The 25385-nt window shown below is 34.7% G+C and overlaps 2 protein-coding genes across 5 annotated transcripts; both read left to right on the top strand.

The window, feature by feature from the left end:
* Positions 1-544: 544 nt before the first annotated feature.
* Positions 545-17438, top strand: LOC138329247 (uncharacterized). Of its 4 annotated transcripts, none has more exons than XM_069276092.1 (3): positions 545-866; positions 7785-7878; positions 15852-17438. In XM_069276092.1, the coding sequence occupies exons 1-3, from the start codon at positions 864-866 to the stop codon at positions 16436-16438; spliced, it is 684 nt and encodes a 227-aa protein (XP_069132193.1). In that variant the 5' UTR covers positions 545-863; the 3' UTR covers positions 16439-17438. The 4 variants fall into 4 exon arrangements, with proteins under 4 accessions (XP_069132193.1, XP_069132184.1, XP_069132202.1 ...); XM_069276083.1 differs by lacking the exon at positions 545-866 and adding an exon at positions 1920-2054; XM_069276101.1 differs by lacking the exons at positions 545-866; positions 7785-7878 and adding an exon at positions 10962-11201.
* Positions 17439-22120: 4682 nt separating this feature from the next.
* Positions 22121-25385, top strand: LOC138329261 (uncharacterized). Its single transcript, XM_069276124.1, has 2 exons — positions 22121-22317; positions 24693-25385. The coding sequence occupies exons 1-2, from the start codon at positions 22269-22271 to the stop codon at positions 24995-24997; spliced, it is 354 nt and encodes a 117-aa protein (XP_069132225.1). The 5' UTR covers positions 22121-22268; the 3' UTR covers positions 24998-25385.

Below are 25385 nucleotides of genomic sequence, written 5' to 3'. Positions count from 1 at the left end.
AACCCCATTAAAACGATCACGTGTGGGGAAACTTAATCACTTCAAAAAACTAAACATCGGAAATAGCATATCTTAAGGTGTATTGTAGAGTGGGCGGAACGTGGACTCAACGGTCACGGTTGACTTGCTGGTCACGGTAGACCTGCCGCGTGCCGGTCACGCTCCTGACGTAGGCCGCCTCGAGTCTGGCACACTACCACTTCATCGTACACATATAGTAAAATAGCGCCGGTTGCCAAGCGTGAAGGAGAATTCTAAGGGAACACAGGCTCTTTAATAGATATTAGGGAGTTTAAATTTGAATGATTTGAGTATGCCCTTAACGGGGTAAATAAAGGGTTGTTTAGATTACAAGTCGCCAATTCATGCCTCACTTGATATCTTGTATTGTCGCTTAGACTTTTTTCGGGGACTTACAATGACTGATTTAACGGAATCGATTGTTGAAATTTAGAATTTAAAATTTCTTGTTTCTATTTCAACCTTTCGGGGGCCCCAATTTACCTGTATTCGACCCTGCTGACATGACTAGCTGGGAAGGTTTTTTGAATTGTGGCGGTATGCAGAAAGGTGAGATGCACACAGATATGTGGCATCAACACTGCATTTACTTGATAAAATAATACCCATAGGAATGTACTATGCATCATAGGATTCTCCATTTTGATTTTGGATTTGAATTTCGACATCATTCCCCGATAACATTTCCCGGTGGATCTAATCGACAAGATGTTCAAATGTCGGATGCCATGTGCTAAGACCAGCGATGTAAAGATACGTGTTTGATGACTACTAGTATGGCGGTATCTCGGAATACACACCTTTAGTCAGTGTGTGTCGATTCTTCTTGGTTCACGTCAATAATGGTGAGTATACGAATGCTATATCGATATGTTCATCATGCCTCGATTAGAAGGTCTAGGTGGATTTATAAAGTTGTAAATCAGCTTAAAGCTTAACGCCTGTATATGGATACATGTGCGAGTGTTTCATCAATGGCTCAATTGAACCTATAAGACGGTATCATATTACAATCTAGAATGTAATATCTTTTCCACTGACCTTATGCCACACAGGGCCATAAAGTGCACACGAAGACATTCCAGGTGTTGTTCAATATCATTTGCATTCTTTTTTAAATGATATAGCTTACGTCGTCTATCCCAACACACATAGCTATTCACACGAAATGTCCAAGTCTTATTAGATATATGGTAGAATCATGGATGGCCACGGTGTCTTCTTCTTGTGGTACATGAGAATTCTTTGCAAAGTCGTCGAATATTAATGGTCCCGAAGCAGTGAACCATACACAATGAAAATACAGATTATCTAGATACAATATTAAAGAAATAATATTTTCTTAATTCAAACACTCGTAATACTGAATGATAAAATAGTATGCCAAAATCGCGTAATTTTCCCTTACGCGGTAAATTATTAAGGCAGCTCTCAAAAAAAAAACCTTATGCACAACTGACAACTCGCGGGAAAATATTCCTGAAGCGTTGCATCACATACTTATGAAAGAGGACACGCTATGATAAGTCGTCCGTGACGACAAACCCCGCCCCCTCCGAGGGAAAAACACCTAGCCCCACGCGCTAGGGACATGTTTTCATTGGACGTTACGCATGCCATCTGCACGCGCGTCCGACTCTTGAAACCCTTTGATGTTAAACACAGGGCAGGTGCTGGGGGTTCACGATAAAGGGGCCGAAAGAATAGCGGTATTCACTATATCAAAACTGACCGCGAAAGGCAAGTAATTAATAAAGCACCAGCATTATTTTTGGGGACGCTGCTTCTAGTTGGAGCCCTAGGTTACATCTGCAGCCTATGAGAAGAGCTCCTATTGTCTTTTGGCCTTTGATGTGGAAGCATCACAGACCCTGAACTGAAGGTTAGGTCTGTTATGCCTGGAGTCTAGTTGGAACTGTTGTGTCGTTAGCTTCACCGTGTTTATTCCTGATTATTTACTAGTTTATATTGGAACAGTAATCTAACGGGATCTGCGAATCGAGACAATGTCTTTGAACGCTACAGCCTTGGAGGTGAGTGTAGTAAAGTGATAACTTTTTACCAAGCATCCTAGATAACATATATAAGCTATTGGTAAAATGATAAAACACAAAACAAAGCTGTCGGTAACCACATTATTTTAGCAGGGTGACTTTCACAAGTGTCAGACATATGCAAACAAAATGTAGCATAGATGTTGCACAATTACATAATTGAAACAAATGTAAAAACTGAAAAATATATTACAACTTACTTAAAGAATACAACGCAGTTTTTAATTTCAATCTTTAATACAGTATTTGTTACGCATTATACAACTTTATAAGCGAGCATATTTTTAAGAGAAAAATCATATCTAAGTTTAGCAAATCAATAATACAAATTATTGGATTCCGTAATGTTTTTTCTACAACATAGGAAATAATATACACTGTATAAAATACACTTTACATACTATCAAACATAAAACATTTAACATTAATAAAACGAAAACTAGATAGGTATGCGATGTTGTAATTATCCCAAAAAGACTTTAAGTGTAAAGTCACCCCTAACATACTGTCGATATCTAACATTGATAATACAAGAGTACAAGAACGAAACAACCTTATTGTTTTTCATTTGTATTTTGGCATACATACAGTGCATTGTTAAAAACAGTAATTCTTCACAGAATCTCTGATGAATGTTAACATATATAATATTATATATTAACGTGTCTAAGACACCATACTGAAGCTTAATCTTCCTTTTCAAAGACAAGTGAATATTACTTCGCACAATCATTTCAACAAGGGTTACCTAAACTCATAATAGCCAACATTTGGAAATGTATATGGCATTTGTTCGGAATAATCGTTATAATTTAATATTGAGTAATATTTTAAATGATAATTCAATCTTTTCAAAATTCTTGCTTAAATTTAAGATGGGATTTTAAATAAAAATGTAGGTGTATTTTATAAAGATATATTGCTTAATCATCATTTTGATATTGTCTCATAATTAAATATATTTAAGAACAGTTTAAGACGACATTGTTATTGTCTAGGAAAATATAATATATTTAACCAGGATACTAGTGTTGATGACATATGGCGCCAAACGTACGGAGGGTGTTGGTCGTAAGATAAGCCCACCTATTGGAGCGACTCACCTGATATTTTGCATACAGGTGCTAGTGAGGTTTTCATATGCTAAGTACACACACACAAATCTCACACACTATTTTACTACTAGACCTGCACATATTTCTTACTATCATCTACGTGGCAAGAGTCAGCAGAATTTCGTCCATACAACATGTGTTTTGTTTAATTTATAGTAAGAATTGTAAAAAAACAACTTTGAAACAGTTTATGCGTATAATACTAAAAATACGTACAAATGTAGAAATACAAATGAATTATATGTTAGCTGTAGCAACAAAACCTAAGGCGGTTTGGCTTGTGAAAGGACATGATAGATTTCAATCCTGTATCACATTTCTAAATGAAATTTTAGAATTGCAAACGCATATGTGATACAACAGTTCATACTATAATTGATGTGGCTCGTCCATGACTACCGGGTCATGTTTCCCTGTTCCATACATATAAGGTAACATGTTAATAGCAAGTCCAGGTAAGAAATACGGGCGGTCCGAGAGGGGGAGCTGTCCCTTACAGCAGGTGCTTCACTCCTACATCTGTAAGGTCAAGTGATCTGATTGGATGGTGTGTGCACACGTATACACTACAACAAAAGCCCCGTGCACTTATGTCATTTGTTGGCTGAGCGACCTTCCGATAAATCAGAATTATCATTTACCTGGCGTAACGTAACTTGTCTGACAACACTGCCATGTAAACAAGATAATAGTTGAATGGCATGAAAGAATGATCGACAAAAGATAGATTAATTGAAATATAATGACTGCCAATTAACGGCTGCATTTGTGTGGACAAGAAGGCTGTCGGAAAAGGAGCACCGTCTACGTAGAATGAAGAAACGAATATAGATGTAAATGTATGGACATTATAGAACTTTTACAGTTTACTGTGGAAGTATCAATAAAATTACTTTACAAACTTTTTTCAAACAACCTTCACAATTATTAAGAGACAAATTTCTGTTGTGGCCTTTACAGACTGAATATACCATTGGAAATCATTGCATTGGATACATGAATATGTGTAGTGCAGCTATTTCAGTATTGTATGTACCTTGTCAGACTGTGAACGTGTCAAGAGGCATAGTGTCATCTTGTCGTGACGCTGTCCAATCAGAACTTGTTAACTTTAACTCTGTGCAGAAATAAAACATCCGCGCGTAATGTCGCTAAAGTCAAATTGGTTTACTCAATGAGTACCTTTAACATTTTATTGCATTTAAAATTGATAGAACAAAAAATGGGAGCAACCACAAAAATGATCAACATTGCCATGTTTAAATAGCTGCCAAGCTGCTCAGTCCTGGCTCGGTATTTGTAAGCTAGGAGTGTGTCAGGTCGGGTGACGGGAGGACGCCTAACGCGTGTCGTTCACACAACACTGGGTCTTATGTCGCTTTAACACACGTAGTAGATTCCTTTACTATCTAAAGTCAACAAACTCGGCTACCCGCGGTCTCTACCCAGTGAACCGAGGGTACGGACAGAGCATCTGTCGCTCTGTGACCTCTACCCTCGGGGTCGACGCTCGGCCAGGGCTTTTACACCTCAGTTATTCTAAAGCAAAATATAAATATTGAAATATTTATAATACACAGGTACAGCTGTGTAAGAAAGCATCAGGTAGTTCAACGAGAGAGATTCATCGTCAAGTTACCAGAGCCATGTTTAATCCGAGGATTAAGATTATCGTTTAGATAAATAAAGATAACAATTCAATGTAACTGATATGACACTAAGGCCCATACAACTTCTTCAAACAATTGTTTAGAAACATCTTTTCAGGCCATGGTAAACACTTAATGCTTGTTTACATAAATATCCGCTTTATTTTAAGGGATATCTTAACCATGGCAATTTTTACCCGAAGAAAAATGTTGATTTATGCAATGTGACATTTAAAAGAATAACTACTTACTACATCCGGATTTATAAAGAAAATTAAACAACATTTTTCCGTAATGGAATTTACGATTGTTTACTTTGATTTGTTCAACATGATGCCATCAATGGCGTTAGTAAATTTAATTTTGTTCATAAGACTAACGTTGACACCGATGGTTTTTATTTTATTTCTGTATTTTGGATCTTATAATGTACAACTGTATCTTGGTCATACGTTAACTATTTTCAAATTCAGATGAGGCTCTTTTTAATTTATTACGTTTATAACTAAATACTGCGATACATTTTGTTGTAGGCTTTTTTCTTGAAATATGTTACTTTCTTTGTTCTTATTAACATCTAAAGAATGGAACGAAATACGAATGTATATCCGTGTTTTATCAGTATTCTAACTTATTAAACTAACAGTAAATCTTTACTAATATTTTGGAATACGTCGGAAATTAAAAGTCATGGTTATTCAAAAGATACCAGATGATGCTGCAACACATATTTGTGATATGTATGATTTTATCATTGTGTGAGCTGTTAGAGACACAGAACATAACTGCTACGTAAGTTAACCTACAGTGCATATTATGTAATGATACAGTTGCCATCTATTTATGTATTTTCCTTTTGTCATTGAAAATGGTCAGCTTTCTGACATTTTTGTGTTTAATTATAACGTAACTCAGATAAAATAATATTAAGTATTTTTATCACTTGTATATTTTGCTAAAATCTTGTTGAATTCGGCGTAAAGGCGGTGGTTTAATTATATCATTTTTGATATACTAAATATCGCGATCTTTTTTTCACAATTTGCGAGCCTGGAAACCTGTTCACTCCATGCTTTTAACTATGACAAGGTATTTTCAGGCGCAACGTTTAGATTTTTTGTTGTACAGGCAACCTCAAAATGAAACATCTAAATTTGATAGCACCTATTTTCGTTTAAACATTAGCAAATAAATTTTACGAAAACATTGACATTAAACCGAGTCGATGTACACAATGTACTTCATTGATTGTTTTCTCAACTGTGAAATAGTTTTCCCTATTAAAAATTCAATTGAACTCAACTTAATTATTTCCTCTCATTAATGATTCACGTGGGAACTCGATGCTATATAACATTATACCTATTTTACATAGGCAGAAACGTAAACACAATGGAGTAATCAGTTTATGTTCTGTAGCAATCACGAACAAACTCGTATGCTTCCTCACAACGAAAACTTCATGTTATATACTTTGTATCATTACTGATATACTGGCTGTTCGATTTTCCCATTGTAAAATATAATCAACAAAATAATTGACTATGGTCTCCAACATCAAAGGCAAAGTCAATCTCACTTCAAACACATTCATTCATGGTAAAGCAAGAAACCAAAGTTGCACAACAATGTCGATTTACCCATTTCAAGTGTTCCTAAATAAAATAAGATACAATAATTATGTTAGATAATGTACGTGTACCAATTTATTATTTTCGTCTTCATTCTGGTGTAGTTAAAAAGAAAAATATTCTTAAATTGCTAACTTACAAGAACGTATGTATCAAATCAAATGCCTGGCTTAACCTAATGGTATGCAGATATCGGTGTCGTGTGTCAGAATACGTTTACGTATAACTGACAGCATCTTTGGCCCATCATGGCAGGCATCACCCTAATATCAACAGATCACTTCCGGGATCTTCTCTTACATGTCCGGTATCATAATTAATTCCAGTACAGCACGTGTGATCGTAACACTATAATGTATATCCATACCACTTGTAGCCAAATTGTTGCTAGTTTCAAGCTTTATTGAAACTTTGGGTCTTTGGCCCATCAGGTATGCACGGTATAGAGAGTTGTATCCTGTCAAAATTGTGTCATTAAAAAGGAAGCGTTATCAAGCAAGCTGCATCAATAGCTGTTCTTAGACGACAATATCCTTTCGTAGTTTTTTCGTGATATATAGGTGAATATCTTTATAAAACGAATTAGAATCATATATTGAAAGTTCGCCAAGTTTACTCGTTGCATTCCTTCTTGTCGTTCGCTGCAGATACGCTTGATAAAAATATTTATAAGTGTATTTTTCAGGTTTTGTTTTGTTAACCAAAATTCACGGTGTTTTTATTGCATTTTGTTATAAGTTTTTATTTTTCATGAATCGCTTATTTTTATTCCATCTATCGTTTTAAAAAAGGGAAAGGCATTTGCTGGTTATTATCAACCACTGAAGGTTCGAAGTTGATACAAAATCTAAAAGTACATAAATTAAACAGGATTTTCTTAAGTTTACCAAACTCAGATTTTATGATTTAAAAAAATGAGCATTTCGATGCACTGTATTTAATTACAATTGCATGTAGCCAACTTTCAGCTGATCATTAGAGAGCATATAACTGCCTAAGGTTACTTACGAACAGTAAATGCTCTGCTGCCTACACTATTATAAACTATAATATTTAGTATGATATATAATATTTTCAAGACTTTGTTTGATTAGACACATAACTTATGACTGTCTATTTGACACACATTTTCGTGCCACCACATAATGGACCTAAAAGCAACGGACAACTATTTTTGTTTTCTATGATACACATTTCTATTAATGGAAAATTTGTAATTGATTATTTATCTTTTTTTTTGTCCTAAAATGTAGTACTATAACTTTTTCTGAAATTGTATTAGTTTAGTAACCAATAATATGTTTATCTTTGCAGTGCTCGTCGTTTGAGAGTCACTATGCTGTGGACGTTACCTCTGCTGTGGTACAAAGTGAACTGCTGTCAGACAACTACTATCAGGACACATCAGGTAATTATAACATAATTTTACTTATATCTTATCTAACATGTATCGCATGACTGGTTATTAGACCCGAAACATCTAATTGATCACGACTGCGATTCTAAGAAAAAATTATGTTTGTAGCTGGAACACATAAGGTAAAATGTCCGTTTGTTGCGCATGATTTTTTTTCATTTAAAGGAACGGTTTATATTAGACAAAATGAAGTTTCCTATGCGTTAATGCCAGTAATCTTTGTCTCTTTTCCAAAATAATTTTGCCATTGTTGGTATTTAAGTGTACTGTTGATTGGGGTTTATTTTTTCTGGTGACTTGTAGCAAATAATAAAATCTTAAATGGATACTCTCCGTGGAGATATTTTTGGGTTTTCTACATTCCCGCTCTACCATAGTCATGAGTCAGGGGCATCTTAATGGTAATACCCAATAATAGGTTAATGCGATGTGATCTCTATACGAATGAATGTACGACTACTTAAAATACATTTAACTGGCAGATGACATTCCTATACATACTTGTACGGTAATTGAAGAACGATCAGCTAATCGGGATCAATTAGTGATAAGGAAGTAAAATCTCTCTACCAGCCATTGTATTGTATCCTTGCTTTATCGTGTTACGTCATAACGACGGTCGTTCCTGTACTTATCCTTAGTGACAGTTGTGACACTAATCTACCTGACCAAAGACTGACCATTACACCTACCTGGCCATACAATTGACGATTGACCACTACACCTTCCTGGACTCACCTGTCGGGCGATGCCCTGCCCATATGCCACCTGCCTTTTCTTAGCCTAACAGGTATCTGACACCTCTTGGTGCCAGATCTGTCAACAACAGCAAACGATGTTCAGGAAGGTGTGGGAATGCCATGGATGGTCAAATGTGTCAATTTAATTTTCTTTTCGGAGCACGTGCACACTGGCCATCGTGATAATTCTGTTGTATTTGATTGTTGATCACTGAAAGTCACTATCTTGAATATGTTAGGTTATTTGCGATTTATCACATACAATTAGGTAATTCAGAAGTTCTTGTTGATTCTGCATGGGACATGTCTTTGTTTGGACTTAAGGAAAGTGTTAATTAAAGTCGTAAACATAAACCGAATATTTTTTCATTAATAAAACTATTACCAAGCTGTGCAGTTAATGAATGTAAAAATGTGTATCAATGTAAGAACTGTTTTTATTTTTTGAAATGTGATATCTATTATTAAGAGCAAATGCAGTATCTATCATCGCTAATTCAAATTAGGCATTTCTTGTATGGTCATAAAAACTGGTGACTGTCAGTACATTTGGTAGTTATTTATCTCTAGACTCCACTTGTTTTCCTAATCCCTCCATCACTCGATCATAATTAGCTGATATCGTATGGATCGTGATGTTTATTATTTACTCTTTCAAACTTTCCCATCAACGACGGGCTGAAATGAAACACTTCATTCATGTTGTTGTGATTGAATTGAGTACATTACTCTCTAAAATGTACAGACCACGAATCCCTTACGACTCCGACAGAGAGACGTCTAGTTATCATTTATATAATAAAAATTCTGATTGAGACATTAAACTGACATGATAACTGCCTTACACGAGTTAATTTATTTCTACATTATTTATTTTCTATTCCTTTATGTACGATATGACGGTGAATAGTACCGAGTATTCGTCTGTCAAGTACAGGTGTCCGTCTAGGTACATATACTTTTTATAACAATTTAGTACTTCATTCACTCACTTTCTTAAAGATGTCAAGTCTTATTTATAGACACGACTTCCTTTATATGGGTTACCTGAACCTTTATTGTTTCCATATAGAATATCCTTATCATTTTGTTCAGAACTGAATCAAGATCAAAACATAATACAACCCGCATAGAATGAATTGTTCTGCAGGTACAAGAATATGGCAGGAAAATTTTAATAAGACATTGTAAACATTAGCATCGTCAGCCGTAGGATGTGCTGGTATTTCGCTAGATTTTTTACAACTTCTGAAGAATCCAAATCAGACTTTGAAAGAAAAAAAAACGAATAAAAAAATGAAAGAAAAAAACCTATTCATGTATATGAACTTTTAATAGCGTCGCATCCGAGGAACAGGTGCGTCACGGTAGGTAAAGTGCTGATGGGGCTAAACTTTCAGGTGACGAGTCTCGTTCTTGCAGTAAATCGTATTGCACCTAAAAAGGACTACACACAATAGAGCAGCTCGTTTGATCCACAGTAATCCTACTGTAGCTCCAATAGTCTCTTGTTATCTCAGTCAAGATTAAAAAAGCACAAGTTAGATATATGTGTTTCGTATTGAAAGAACTTTCATCTATATCAGATTGTGTGGGCTGTTCATTTGTAAATTTATAACCTGGATATAATAGAGGCGAATAAGTGCAAATTGTGTATGCTTATAGAAGTAATGAAAATGCTGATTCTTGTCATGTCATTATATTACTCAAGGACGTAGAGGAAACTTATAAATCCTTGTATTACTGATGCCTTCAGTTATAATGCTGCATACTTGAACTGTATCTATAAATAAGCAAGCTTTGATCTTATTCCTGTCGTATGCATCAACTTTTATATATCTAACACATTTTGGTATACTGAGGATAGCTATAGAGTCGCGTTTTTCATTGATGTACAAAAATAGTTCATCGAGTAAAGGCACAAACGCAATATTATGCCTAGACATTCCTAATTAGGAAACTCTTCTTTGGTGAACAATAATCTTTTAACAAAGAACATATTTTCCTATTAATGATTTAGAAAAAGTTAACAAATTAAGTCGCCAGCGATGACCATTTTACTATTCTTATCCCCTGTTTCCATATCGAGAAGTGTCACTTGCACGAGTTGTACAATGCCTCTCATTAAGACGCCAGCGACGACTGGTCTTAAGCAAGGTGTCGAATATTGATCATGCTTTCGATTTTAATTTGAGCGATATCGATTAGATGTTAGGAAACTAACGCCCGTGGCCGGGCTTCCTGGGAGACGGTTGGGCAAATTAGGGGCTATTATCACGGGGAAAGGGACTAGGCATTCCAGTACACACGTGTGACTTCTCTCACACACCGTCAGCTGTGCAGCAGGCCCCTCCTTTGTTGTGAGCCGCCGGGTTTTGTATGCGTTGGTAGACAGATGTGTACACTCGCTGTTTGAGACGTGAAGGCAGAACAGCTGTGACCCATTGTATAGTAGTACGGGAAAAATACATGTGGTAGTGTTTACAGTCTAGCAGTCTACTAGGGCTCACGGATTTACACAGGGACGTACTGAAAAAAAACTCTGAAGGAACATTAAGATGAAATATTCTCCAGGTTCGTATTTTTTACAATGTAGAATTAGAAAAATGTGGTTGTATTGATAGTAAATGTTAATGTTGATGCAATTTTGGCATTTTAAAACTTATATTTATAAACTAAATTACATGTATATCAAGGATTCATCAAAAGTAACTTGCACATATATATATATATATATACGAGTTAAAGTCTAATAAATATTAATAGATAGTACTAGTTATGGTGTGTTCTTCGATATACACATATTATATGCTGAATCAGTGAATACGAATGAAACGAATGATTAATTAAATTGTAAGTTAATACTGATATGAGTGTTGATTACACTGTTTAATTATACTATTATAGATTATATGTCATCAAATGATATTGGAACAAGTACTTAACATAATGTTGAATCTTCCGCGAATCAAAGATAGCTTGTGTTAATTTCTAATAAGACATCGACAAACGGGAACGATGTTGATGCAAAACGTCACTAGTGACATCAAAACCACATCTTGCTGTGTGGTAAGAATGAAAGTTAGATACGCGTACGTCTCAGTAATGCAGAGTTCATATTCAGATTGAATGTCAATAGTATCATATGAATGATAACATGACAAATATGCCTTGTTTTCAATATATTAGAAATGTTAGGTGAGATTCCATGTGTAAAATATTAGCTGTAGATTGGAGCATGTTTGTAAATACGGAACAATTAAAATCCAAAAGTTTGATTATCTTACTAATAATAATAATGTTTTGGTATTTCGATGTGTATTATACAAGGTTCTGGATGTCAAGTTATATTAAATAAACAATAATAGTGTAGTATTGAATTCTGCATCTTAAATAAAATCCGAAATATTGTGTTCAACAAACTTTACAACTTGACCTCTTATGGGCTTGAACAATATACACCACAAAAAAATTCTATCCCCAATAATTTTGTCAAAAATAATTTTATATAGAATCAAGAGAGTTGTAACAGAACTTTTGGAGGGCAGTGTATATACACCACAGATAACGTTACAGCGCAACATTAACATGCATGTACACGTGATTTTAGGATAAGACGTCATGGCACAACTTATCAAGCCTATTTTATCGATTATTATTCTGACATTATTGGTACTTTTGAATGTCACTTTCTGTAGAAATGGATTTCCTGTACCAAAAGGTTGGTCGTGAATACAAAACGAAGTAGTGAAATAATACGGAGGACTTGTATTTACTGAACTTCCATTAAAAACGGCTCTATCTATCAGCTGTTACCGGCGTGATCAAATGGAAGATATCGATAAAAAAGGATCCGATTGTGTCTCAGGGCTGTTGAGCTAAATATCACAATTCCCCTGAAACAATACGCATGCCGTTATATGGTGGGTGACGTCGTTCAGGCCCTGACGGTATCGACGATAGACAGCACGGCCGAAGGTCGCTCTGTTAGTTATCAATATGGCTGTTGCATTCTTAACAGAAAACGTAAAAAAAATCAATCACCTAGCTTTTTCTACCATTGACATGTACTTGGTATTTGGTCGATACACGGAAGCTGGCTGCCGGATCACGGCTGCCATCAGAAGGCCGTACCGAAGAGTAGTTAGGTTTATGAGAACCAGATGTGAACGCCGGTAGCGTCAGCTGTGGGTCCATTCATTGCAGCGCTCACCCTCCCGTCCCCCCGGCCTTCCTCGTGCACACACGTATGTGGGTTACAGAGCTAATTTTGTCGGAAATATGTGCTTGTTTGTGCTAACCTCAATGGATAAATATTGAGCTTGTGCTTGAAATAGGGAACCTTGGAATCTCGTGTTGTCTATATTTGTTTTGTGAAATCGACGATTAATTTGAAGGTAAGTTTTTTTTGTATGTGTTTTGTGTGTTGTGCAACATGATAAAGAATGCTTTCTAAATAGGCTATAGAGCTCTCTGGTAATGGAGAATGATCGGGATAATTAGCGTTCCCTTTGGTGCTGTTCTGGGACTAGAGCTAAGGATGCTGGAATGTTGTGAGAAAAAGTATGAAGCTGTGAGTGTGTACAATACTGTAGTGTTGATAATGTTCTGAGGTATAGGGATTCCAGACAATGCCTTGGTAGATTGATAACGTATGCTGAATATTCCACATAAAATATCAAATGCTTATCATAATCTTATGCAGGATTAGACATAATTCTGTGGTCTCTGGTATGGTGTTGTTACATTGGTGTTCGTTGGAAACGGTGCACGTATCTGATCGATATACAATCGATACACTAGAGCAGTGCTGATTGTATATTGGATGTCGTTTTTATCCTTTTCATAATAACCATCTCGATGCACTGTCATACCCGATTCTGTAGATATATTTTTATATATTTATTGCGTGCATCGATTGTCGAAAGGTTGTTTTGATGGTTATCGTTTTAGTGTTGAATTTGTTTAATACATTGTGTAAATTATGCTTTCCTTTGAAAGAGACCCCTTGCATGGCATTTTATACATATTTGTATTACTGCAGGCTAAAACACTGGGGTAACATGTGCAATACATAATAATTATGATAGTCATAACCTCGAGGATCTTAAATTTGTTACTTATATATATAATTATAGACGTATGACGTATCACCGCCCTCGGGTTGACCCCCTCCCACACTGCCCCCTTCCCCATATAATGTTGGTCAAGAGTTGACAAACAATTCACACATAAAATCGGTGACGCCATTATAATGACCCATATCCGGTCAGTGTCTTTGACCTCTGTCGTTATCCATGACTGACCACTGCGCTATTCTATCCGATATACCAATTCATCAGCCACCCCTTTGAGTCGTCTCTATTGTACAACAGCGTAATGGAATACCTGGACTCTTCAACACGCGACAAAAGGAATAGTTTTTCGTGGGCGACATTTTACTCCGACAAGAGACGATGTTTTCTGTGTTTGACAATTTGGCCACATTCTTTGTATATACCAAACTAGCCTATTGTGATATCTACATTGTACTGACGAGTAACAGTAGAACATCTGCTCCCATTGGCAAACTCACTGAACACACCAAGGACACCTTTGTCGGTACCTTTGTACCTACGTAGACTGACTTCACTAAAACTCCCGCACGACACTAAAAACAACGACAATGCGATATCAGGCGTAACTATGCCAATATACTTTGATGTTTATAAATGTCCGTTTGCGTAACAGCAGGTAGATAGAGTCCGACCTGGTAATCATCGATATAGATGATGTACAGGTGTTTGGCGGGATATATTGTATGCAATAACGATATATATAATTGGATATACAATAGTGTGTTAAAGAGACAATTCACTCAGGCAAATTCTTTTACATAACCAATAAGCAAACTATAGCATAAATGTATTGTTCTACATTTCTTATGAAACATATAACGTAAAACATTGACAAATTCCACAACATTGTTAAGTATTTTAATTAATATCGTTGAAATATCAAATCGTTTATCAATACGATTAAGCAGGTACAATATTAACTCTGTACCCATACCCGAGCCAAAGTCACGCACGTTAAGCAAATGAACTATATAAGCACTGAGAAGGTGATAAAATGATTTTTAGGCAAGACAATTCACCTAATAAGGTAAACACACTACTGTCAGAGCGATTTGAGCAGTTCTAGCCAAAAGTTGCATTACTTTACGAGCAAGGGACAGGGTTCGACATACAAGAAGTTCGACCACAGTGTGTAATGGCGGACAGCGAGCAAGTTTGAATATTTCACACACGTGTCACCACCATAGGCGTTTAATGCATATCACAGTAAAACTGACTTATGTAATTTCCATTAGAATTTGTTTTATCTGATATATATACAAATTTTAATGTTCTCTTAGACTGAATTGTCCCTTTAAAGCACTACAGTGATGCATACATTACTGTTCAATATTCAGAAGAAAAACATATTCTAAATTGTTACTGTTTAACTCAGTACTCAGTACTATTTTCAAACCACGATGCGTTAAACAGATACCAAGTATAATTGTTGTGTAAAGTAGAACAGAGAAAGAAAACAACAATAAACAACAACAATAAATATACATGTACCATGCCGTAAACATATTTTGTTTTAGTGTAATGTAAGGGTTCAAATCGCGGATGTGATCACGGTACACGAATAGCTTCAGAGGCTGTATGACTCAATCTATCGGGCATCCAGCCTTTCTGGACCTGCTGGCCCTATCTACACTTGAAAGGGACTGTGTTATTTATTATAAAACCGTCTAATACTCTAATAACCTATGTTTCATCAGCAAAGCTCCACTGGCGCTGATTCTTTGAGATGTAAAGGCGCACATCATTTCTGCGATACACTTCTTATTTATCAAAAACAGCGGGTATTAGACGAATGATTTAGATGACTTCCGCTTGTACTTGGTTTTTAACCCGGATACAACCGCTAACGGATCTAGATGGTAAAAACACTTGAAAATGAACAGCTCAGCAAACAAGTCTCAACAATTACTTAATTTCGATAAAAAACAAAAATGATTTTTTTGTATTTTCCGTTGAAAACGTCTTTATGCCGAATATTTAGTTCCCTTTGTGCATGCTATATGGAACAGAAGATAACCCAGTGTATTAGCATATAATTACCCTTTGATATACCAAATAGTATTATTATCATACTGTTTATGTTTGCAATCTTTTTATATATTCACAGTTGAGGTTATGCCAGCAGAGACGATGACGTCACACGGAGGTCATGACCCCATGTCGATGATGGGTATCCCACATCCAGCCATGATTGGGTTGCCATACAACGAGGCGAGTATGGTATTGGCAGGATACAGAGACTGCGCCGCTCAGGCTATCAGTTACCTGGTCGAGGTAGAACACATGTCTATCGACGATCCTTTCGTGGTTGGATTGCGAAATCACCTTCAGGACTATCAAAAGTCTCATGACTTTGGACAACTTTTACGTCATCAGTTAGATGACATGGTGATATCGCCACCACAACACGAACATTCTTTGGACGATTCTGGTATTTCAGAAAGTGATAACAGTTTTGAACAAACCCATTTGACATCATTACAGACAGCTGATATTACACAATTTGTTTCTAATGGAAATACGGACAACAGGAGTATAGACATTGGTGATGGTGAAACCCTAAATCTACATGCTTTACAAAACGGAAGTCCGGCAATTTCTGCTCTTGCTCAAGAACTCTTGTACCTTCTAGAGGAAGAGGAAGCGGAAGTGATGTCTGAATCAGAGACAGAGGAAGATGTTATAGAACAGTAGCACGTGCTAGAACGAGAGAGAGCGAGAGAGTGTGTTAAAGAACGTGATGTGGAAGAGTATGTCGCCTTAGACAAATACATCATGACTTGTAACGTGCTAAGGCTAGTCAACAATTTGTGCCGTATTTCATGGACGTGTGTGGATAGTGTTTTATAGTACATGTGACATAGTATTAGGTTTATTGGATAAATCTTTGCAAAAGCAAAGAGAGTTCATACAGAATCTTACAGATATTAATTGTAGCTACTTCTATAAAATAATCCAGCTATTTGAGCTAATTCTTTTATAAGCATTAGCAGGCAATCGGTACTCAAGTCCTGTCGTGACCTGTAATATTCAGAGATACTTTGTTAATTAGGGAGCTAAATCCTTTTCAGTAAATTTTGGTCCTGTTACTCGTTGATAAAAACCTAACGTCTTATAATGTGGAGCCATTCAAAATATGTGAATTTGAACAATCCAACACAATGGTCTTCTTTGCACTCGTTAGTTTGAAAAACTGAATTCTTAAGTTAAACAATGTAAGTAGTTGTTTCTCGTAGATTTGTTTTCTTGTTTCTGTTCTCCTTACCTACCCCTTTCCTACAAAACTTTGCAATTTGTTATTTGCAGAGCAGCTATTCAAAGATATTATCTATTTCGTTATATAAAACTTTATGTCTATCTGAAACCCGAGTGTGTTCGAAATGTTTGTTAACTTAATGTGAACGTCCATTTCTTCATTTTATGTAATGATAGTTACGTGCTCACATTTAAACAAAGAAACATCTTTGCATAAGTTCACGTGCTTTGATCATTAATTCATTGGCAAGTCTAACGAATTGTACAAATTGATTATTTATTGCTTTAAATAACTTAAAAAGTAAATTAAGTTTAACGTATATGGTGCTGTCTCTAATTTTATTTTTGTATTTGTTGTATTTTTTGTGTAAAATTAATTTATATTTATCATATTGTACATTTTCTTTTTTGCTTCATGTCAGAATATCTGCATTATGGTTTTGCTGTTTTAGATGACTTTGAAAAATAAATTTCAAATTCGAAATGAGTTTACTTGTAGAATTATTATCTTTATTTTGACTACCAAACGTTCTGCTACAGTCACATCAGACTATCACGGGACTGCTTATCTAACATCGACCACAGGTCTGAATTGGTTATATGGTCGTTTTGGCTGTCAACCATGTATTACGTTATGAACACCAAATGTTCTTATTGCTTTATCTTGTTAAATTGTCGCATTGGAAAGTGACATTTACAGTTTGAAATACCTTCTAAAATTGATGATATAAAGACAATTTCAGTCTTTGCATATCACAGACTTATCGGTCTTCCGGATAAGTACTCAACGTGACGTCATCATGTTGTTGCGAAACTAAAGCCATTTTGTAATATTAATACATACCCGTTGTAACTTATATTACTCTGTGATATGCAAAAACACAAAACAGAACATAACAAAAATGTTACCAAATCTTTACAAGAGTAAATGTAAAAATAATGACATTTGTATGCTAATGAAGACACCTGAAATATATGGACAGCATAATCGTGTTCTGAGGAGTAACCGCTCTCCAAAGATACTCGACCTCCTAACCCGGTTATGACACCAAATCGAGAGGAATGGATCAAGCATTGGGTTTTAAACAAACTATTTTTCACAACAAAGTATACACACCATACCTACTATGCATTGTTTCTCCCCTACCTGACACCACAGGCTACTAAGATACAACAATTACAAAAATTACCTTGACTTGACAAATCTGCAACACAACTTGTTTTGGGATATTGCTTCTTTATACGTATGTATTGTTTGGAGAAAACACACCAGAGAATGTAGAATGAATGAGCAATAGTAAACATTGCCTTTGGTCTGGAAAACCTGATATTCAAACCAGCACAAGACATTTTGATTACCTAGATATATTTTTAGTTTGAATCAGTGTAAAATGAAGCCTTTAAAGTGCTTACATCAATACCATAAAATTTTCATTGAAATAACTTTCTAACAAAATGAGCAACCCTCGAAACTTGTTCCATATATTATGATTTTCTCTACATACCTGGTATGCGCAAGACAGTATTTCAGTTTGCCCGTTTCAGTGATAAGGAATAAATAACGTTTAAGTAAGATACTAAATTCTCACATGTTACAGGTAGTCAAACACATCAGACTTACTTTTTAATGTTGACACGTGAAATAATTAAACGAATTAAACTTATTTTGAGTGAAAGGTGGATAAACATGAAATTACGGAATAGCATTTCACTATTAAAACTCTCATATAATTCGTGAATTTGTAGCTTCCAAATTGTGTCACCATCAAAAGGCTGATATTATCATCTTAAACCAAGGACTTATATTGAAATAGTTCATCACTGTATCCTTTGATGTTATTTGTGCCATAACTGGCCGAAAACTTTGGCATGCAACGTTTTCTACAGTAATCTACATATGTATTGAAAACCATAATCATTCAAATGGACAGAAAAACATGCAGAATGCCTTAAAACGTTAGTTACAACACAGAATACATTTATTGTAAAATTATTGTTTTATGCCTTATGTATATTTCTTATGTATATTTATATGCAGAACAAAACTGCAGATATAACTTTAAAATTACCAATAATAATGCAAAAATGTTAATGAAATTTGTAGACCACACCTAAGCATCATGGTATGACCGTATGCACTCATTAGACTGCACTTTAAATGTAATTATAATGATTTATTGGCAGTACTGCTAAAATCATTTTCAGCTCTTGTTTGTAATTGTAAAATTTAAACCTCTGCATTTGAAGCATTGTCATTCTTAAAATGTTGGTATTTTTTGGTGGTGAATAACATATCAAAAGCTCTTCTTGATTCGATAGTATAAACAAAACACAATACATATAACTTTAAAGGTTCAATTTTATTCTATACATAAGCATTTGGTGAGTGATTTTTGTATTCAATAAAGGATTAGACATCTTTTGAGAACAACATTAATAGTAATGACTTCAAGCTGCTGTTAGTCCTTCAGCTTAGACGTTTTACATCATATGACCTAATGAATATTTACGCAAACAAATATTCTTACACTAAGTGTGATCCCATCAATTCACGAGGCTATATTCTTTTTAGACCTTCAATTTTATACGACTGGGGTGATTGTTAAATGAGTTTCACTCACTGCATCATATGTGCAATAACATATGTTCAAACCAAAATATAAAAAATGCTTTCATTCACGTTAAACTACCATAATATTACCTAAATGTATGAAATGCAAATAATGTTTTGACTTGTAATAATATACAACTCATGATTTAATAACAATAGCAATATCGACTTTCTATGCATGTTATTTCCTTAATCAATGTCTACAAATGCAGTACAACACCCTATCTACTCTATGAGAAAAAAAATGGTAGATTTAGAGAGGTTGTATGGGCAGCCATTGTAAGATTTTTTATGAGATAAAAACAAGTAAGATACCTACAAGTAATAGCTATTAATTAAACCTACATAACAGTTTGTAAACGTCTTGTTCATATCGCAATTACAGCTTGAACTGGCAACCATCGATCAAATTAATCAACCGAACAAAACAGGCGGACTTTCTGTTGCAAATCTGTCAGAACATCTTAACCTCTCGGCTACCGTGAATTTGGAGAATCTTTATCGATTATCGTTTAGTTCAGATATTTTTATGTACGCATAGAACGTAAATTTATGCCTCTTTCTCATTTAATGCGGCAATCTTTTTTAAAACATTTTGTAGGCTAAACAAGATATAGTGCTATATATAAGTAAGGTATATTTACATGAATAATAATCAATAAGATTATACCTGTTATGGTATGTTTATTACGTATATTTTTTAATGCGTAAAAAAACTCTTATACACCTTCGCGTTACTGAAAATGTAAATCATGACGAGTATGAAGCGAAAAGGTTATCGTAACCAGTACATTTACGAAGCAAGAACATTATCGTAACCAGTTAGTTAATTGGTTGTATTCATGAAAGATGTACACATACTGCTGTGTGATATATCACATATATCTTTTTCATCATAATTAGTTAGAAAATTGGAATAAATTAGATAAACGGGACCTGACCACTACCAGTGTATCATACCAATTGTTATTTTTGTAATACAGTTAAGAACATTTCAATTCTAAATTTTACACTATGTAAAAATATCATCCCATAGACACAATTCTCTTTTATACAAAATAAGAAACTGTCATTAACTTTGGCACAAAGAAAGGAAACGCGTGAATCTTTTAATATCAAATAGCTATGCATCGGTTCTCTAATGCGATGTCTCATAGGAATTCCTTGGCACGTTCAAAATAGATCAGAATTTGAAAGGCGAGATAATTCTATTTTTCAAATGAATGGACGTAAATTTAGAATCAACTAGACACATCATCTTAATGCTGGCAAATGTTACGCCTTTCTCATCCCTCGAGAGCTGATGTCTGGACAGTACAGCTGTCCAGCTTTTGTCCAGATGAGGACAGCGTGACCGGCGCTATCTGACACTAATCGACGGAGTAGTGGTCAACGTTGTGACGTAATTGTCTAACATGACCGCAGAGCAGAACACAATTCACTGTGAAATCTCAGGACACCAAATTAAGATCGAAGATTTGATTGGTTGAAATCATAAGGATAGGTTACGTCTGTCAGAGACACGTTTAGTGGGTAGCTAGTTGTTGTTCTTAATTCAGTTTTGATAGCTGTTATATACCAGTGATATACCAGGTACGTATAGCCTAAAACCCTACAACTACAACGCTTTACATCTGACATAAATGTCCTTGGTTACAGCTATGTTTCCGTCAGAATGACTATCCGGTCTTATTACTATGAGGGATTTTTTTTTTCAATTTCAGTCGTTCGCCAAATTGGCGAAAGTTGATTACACGCGAATAAAGGTTGGTTTACAGCAGGCCTATGGGAAAACAAACACGATCTGCGAGGTCAACCCGGTGTTGATAGAGCTAATTTTATATTAATTTGAAAACTATTAAAAACGTCATGTTCAAAGATAAATTTAGCTGTGAAAATGCAAAACATATAATAAATGTACTTAACATCCATTTTAAATAATTAAACTAAAACATATATTTATTACTGTGTATTAAAAGTTTCTGAGAATTATTAAACCTTTTATGAAAGAAAATTTATTTTTAATAATTATACAGTTTTGTACATGTATTGACTAACTATGCTATCGTTACAATACTTTACGCAACACATTTTAGAGCATTATAATAATGATTTCTTTTATTTTCATGGTCGTATAATGTTTCGTGTCAAAACATAGAACACTATTGAAAAGATTAGAAACTGCAGTGGAAAATAATTGGTTTCATTTGAATGCACGGGAAGGAAATGATACAGAGTCTATAATTAAAATTCTAAGAAATATTTTCAAATAATTCATCTGCTATTTATCATAGCGCTTTTGATAGAACTTTCATCAATATAAGCGTTCTCGCGATGAATGACTACTGCAATGTACACATAAATATCGATGAGCGGTATTCGAGACATTGTAATTGATAAACAGAGTTGCGTACCTAGTTCAATGATTAACAAAGCTTGTTGTGTCCATACAAGCTCAGTCAACAAAGTAGGCCCTAGTCCCACTTCCTTGAAAGAAATAAAGCACAGAATCAATGATCTGGTGGTTTTGATAACCTCGGAGGGTTTGAGACAGGTAAAAGCAGAACTTTCCTCGAAGATAATTGGCACTGGTATAGAATATTAAGCAGACATTTTAACCAGGCACCACACGTCTCCTCGAATCTAACAGAAAACAACATGGCACGGATATTGGTTGTTTTCCTCGCTCTGGCGGTTGTTATAGGATGTAAGTAAAATAATATGTAACTTGTATGTTTGCATTATTTAAACAATCTATAAAAGTTAATAAAAGCAACTTAAATCAGGAAAACAAATATTTCAAAAAACGATAATCGGAATATTTACTTATTAGATACTGATTACATTGGCTCGAAATTACATTGCACATGCTTACTGTACATTCGAAAATTCATTTTGCTTATTTTGATTATCTGAAAAATTTGATTAACACATCATTCTATACTGTGTTACACATACATGTATTTGTCGGATTGTTTTTAATGTCTGTATCTGTAATACTACATTGTGTAAACTGTGAAGCAAAAATACACGTGAATTTCTTTCGTAATTTTAAAAAGAAAAAAAATCAATGGAATAAACAAATTGAATATCCAAAAAAGAAAACATATCAAAAATAGTATATTTGTACCACTATAAATAATTTCCACTATTTTGTCATTTTATCATTATATTTGTATATACCTACTTAGTCTAGTACTTCGTGTTGTAAACATAGTCTCAAATTTCTCAAAACTTGTCACTGTTAAATGCTTTACAAAACCATACCATTTAAATTAATTTAAACATGATACACGAGTCCTGTCATTTGATAATTAAAAATGATAAAAAAAATATAATATCATTGGAAATAGATTTCGAAGACTGAACAAATATTTAATAATACAATTGAAAATGTCTACATGATAATTGAATACTCACTACAACAACATTAATTATTACATTCAATTAAGATGTTCTACCGCTGACAAGTGGTATTTTTTCTCTATCAAAAATAGGAGCGGACGATTTTTCTTCAGTTACAAAAAGTTTCTTAATTAACACCATTACTACCATTGAAAAGTTTGAGCTTCTAATTCTACTTCAAGATAAAAATATTAAAAATAATTAACTACATCCGGAAAAAAATCTGTGGTACTATATCCTACATGGAATGAAGTACTGATTGCGCATGCACCGAAAGCAACATAAATTATTGTATATTATTTTTTGTGTTAAAGAGACAATTCCCTCAGGCAAATTCTTTTACATAACCAATAAGCAAACTATAGCATAAATGTATTGTTCTACATTTCTTATGAAACATATAACGTAAAACATTGACAAATTCCACAACATTGTTAAGTATTTTAATTAATATCGTTGAAATATCAAATCGTTGATCAATACGATTAAGCAGGTACAATATTAACTCTGTACCCATACCCGAGCCAAAGTCACGCACGTTAAGCAAATGAACTACATAAGCACTGAGAAGGTGATAAAATGATTTTTAGGCAAGACAATTCACCTAATAAGGTAAACACACTACTGTCAGAGCGATTTGAGCAGTTCTAGCCAAAAGTTGCATTACTTTACGAGCAAGGGACAGGGTTCGGCATACAAGAAGTTCGACCACAGTGTGTAATGGCGGACAGCGAGCAAGTTTGAATATTTCACACACGTGTCACCACCATAGGCGTTTCAGGCATATCACAGTAAAACTGACTTATGTAATTTCCATTAGAACTTGTTTTATCTGATATATATACAAATTTTAATGTTCTCTTAGACTGAATTGTCCCTTTAAGCAAACACATATATATACCATTAAACACCAATTTTTGTAATGTTTATGCTCTGTCGGCGGTGGAGCATCTTTAACCAAAAAACAGTATTTTATTTTAGTTCACTATCTTGTATCAAGCAAATATTACAATAACACATATCGGGGAATGATTTTGTGTAATCTAACATACTGCGAGTTTCCAAATAATCAGGAGCGGATGATTTCGAACACCACCTGTAGAATTCCTAAAGTCGTAATTTTAATATTACCACAAAAGAAAATATTAATATGTTTTCATTCATTATCAATTAATCTTATTTAATCAAATAAGCAAGCATAAAAACTAGCTTTTGTTTTGAATGTTGTTTTTAGCATACATTCAATTATAAAGACCAGCATTGATATATTATTTATGCCTGGTTTTTCTATATCTTTTCTACACAATCTGGATTGTAATTAGTTCGTTGTCTTGTTTTCTAAAAACCTAACAATTTTAGTGTCCGTCTGTATAACTGATATATCTGTAAATAATGGCGTATACTCGTATAAAAATACTGAAAAGTTCTAATATTTGCGAGGATTTGAATTTCGCTAACTTCGTATATCCATCGAAATTCGCGAAATTTAAAGCCTCGCGAAAAATATCAAAATCGTGGTTTTACATATTATAGCCTGTCGTGTGAACGACGCTTCCAAACGATACAAAGATAATTCTCGAAAAAAAAAACCACAAATAAGTCCCCAACATAACATGAACATAATTTTACACCCGTGAAATTGAACAACTATACAGTATTCGTCTATATCATTTGCAGACGATTGTGTCCTCGGACAGATGAAGTCCTGTGATTGTTCCTGTTCGAACCTCGACAACGCTTTGGAGAACGATCCAGTCTTAAAAGCAAAAATGGAGAAACTGGCTAAGGAGATGACGGTGGATGCGAAGAATACCAGTGCTCACCTGCGGTCTCTGACGTCAGCCTCGGACGACCGTCCGTCTGCCCAGGCGGCTGGCTACGTCGGAGTAACAATACTTACTCTAGTGTTTGGCCTGCTCCTCTTCTTCGACGGTATCGGCGCCTTTACACACGGACTATTTCCAAAAGAAAAAGAACAGTAAATTGCAAAATCCATTAAGCACTAAAGCTTTTCCTGTAATGGACTGTCATTTACTGCGATGAAGTATAAAAAAAAACGTTTTTACTTTAACAGAAATCTTGAGCTAAAGTTTATTTCAATCATTCTATTACAATGGTATTATGAACTGTATTTTAACTGCAATGCAATGTCAAAATTCTGGCAAATGAGGGAAGGTCAAATGTACTATTTACTGCATTGGAATGTCAAAGATTTAATTCACATTCATATTGGCAATTCTTAAAGCAATATGTAGTTTGTGTATACTAAAGACACTGATATTAGTAAGTTGTACTGTTTTGTTGATCTTATAGTGAAATAAAATGTGTTTGTTGATCAAATTGATAATATTTGAAGACACCGTGTGTTTT

Source organism: Argopecten irradians, chromosome 1 (genome assembly GCF_041381155.1).
Source record: "Argopecten irradians isolate NY chromosome 1, Ai_NY, whole genome shotgun sequence".
NCBI classification, from domain to species: Eukaryota; Metazoa; Mollusca; class Bivalvia; order Pectinida; family Pectinidae; genus Argopecten; species Argopecten irradians.
This window is presented reverse-complemented; position numbering and strand designations above follow the sequence as displayed.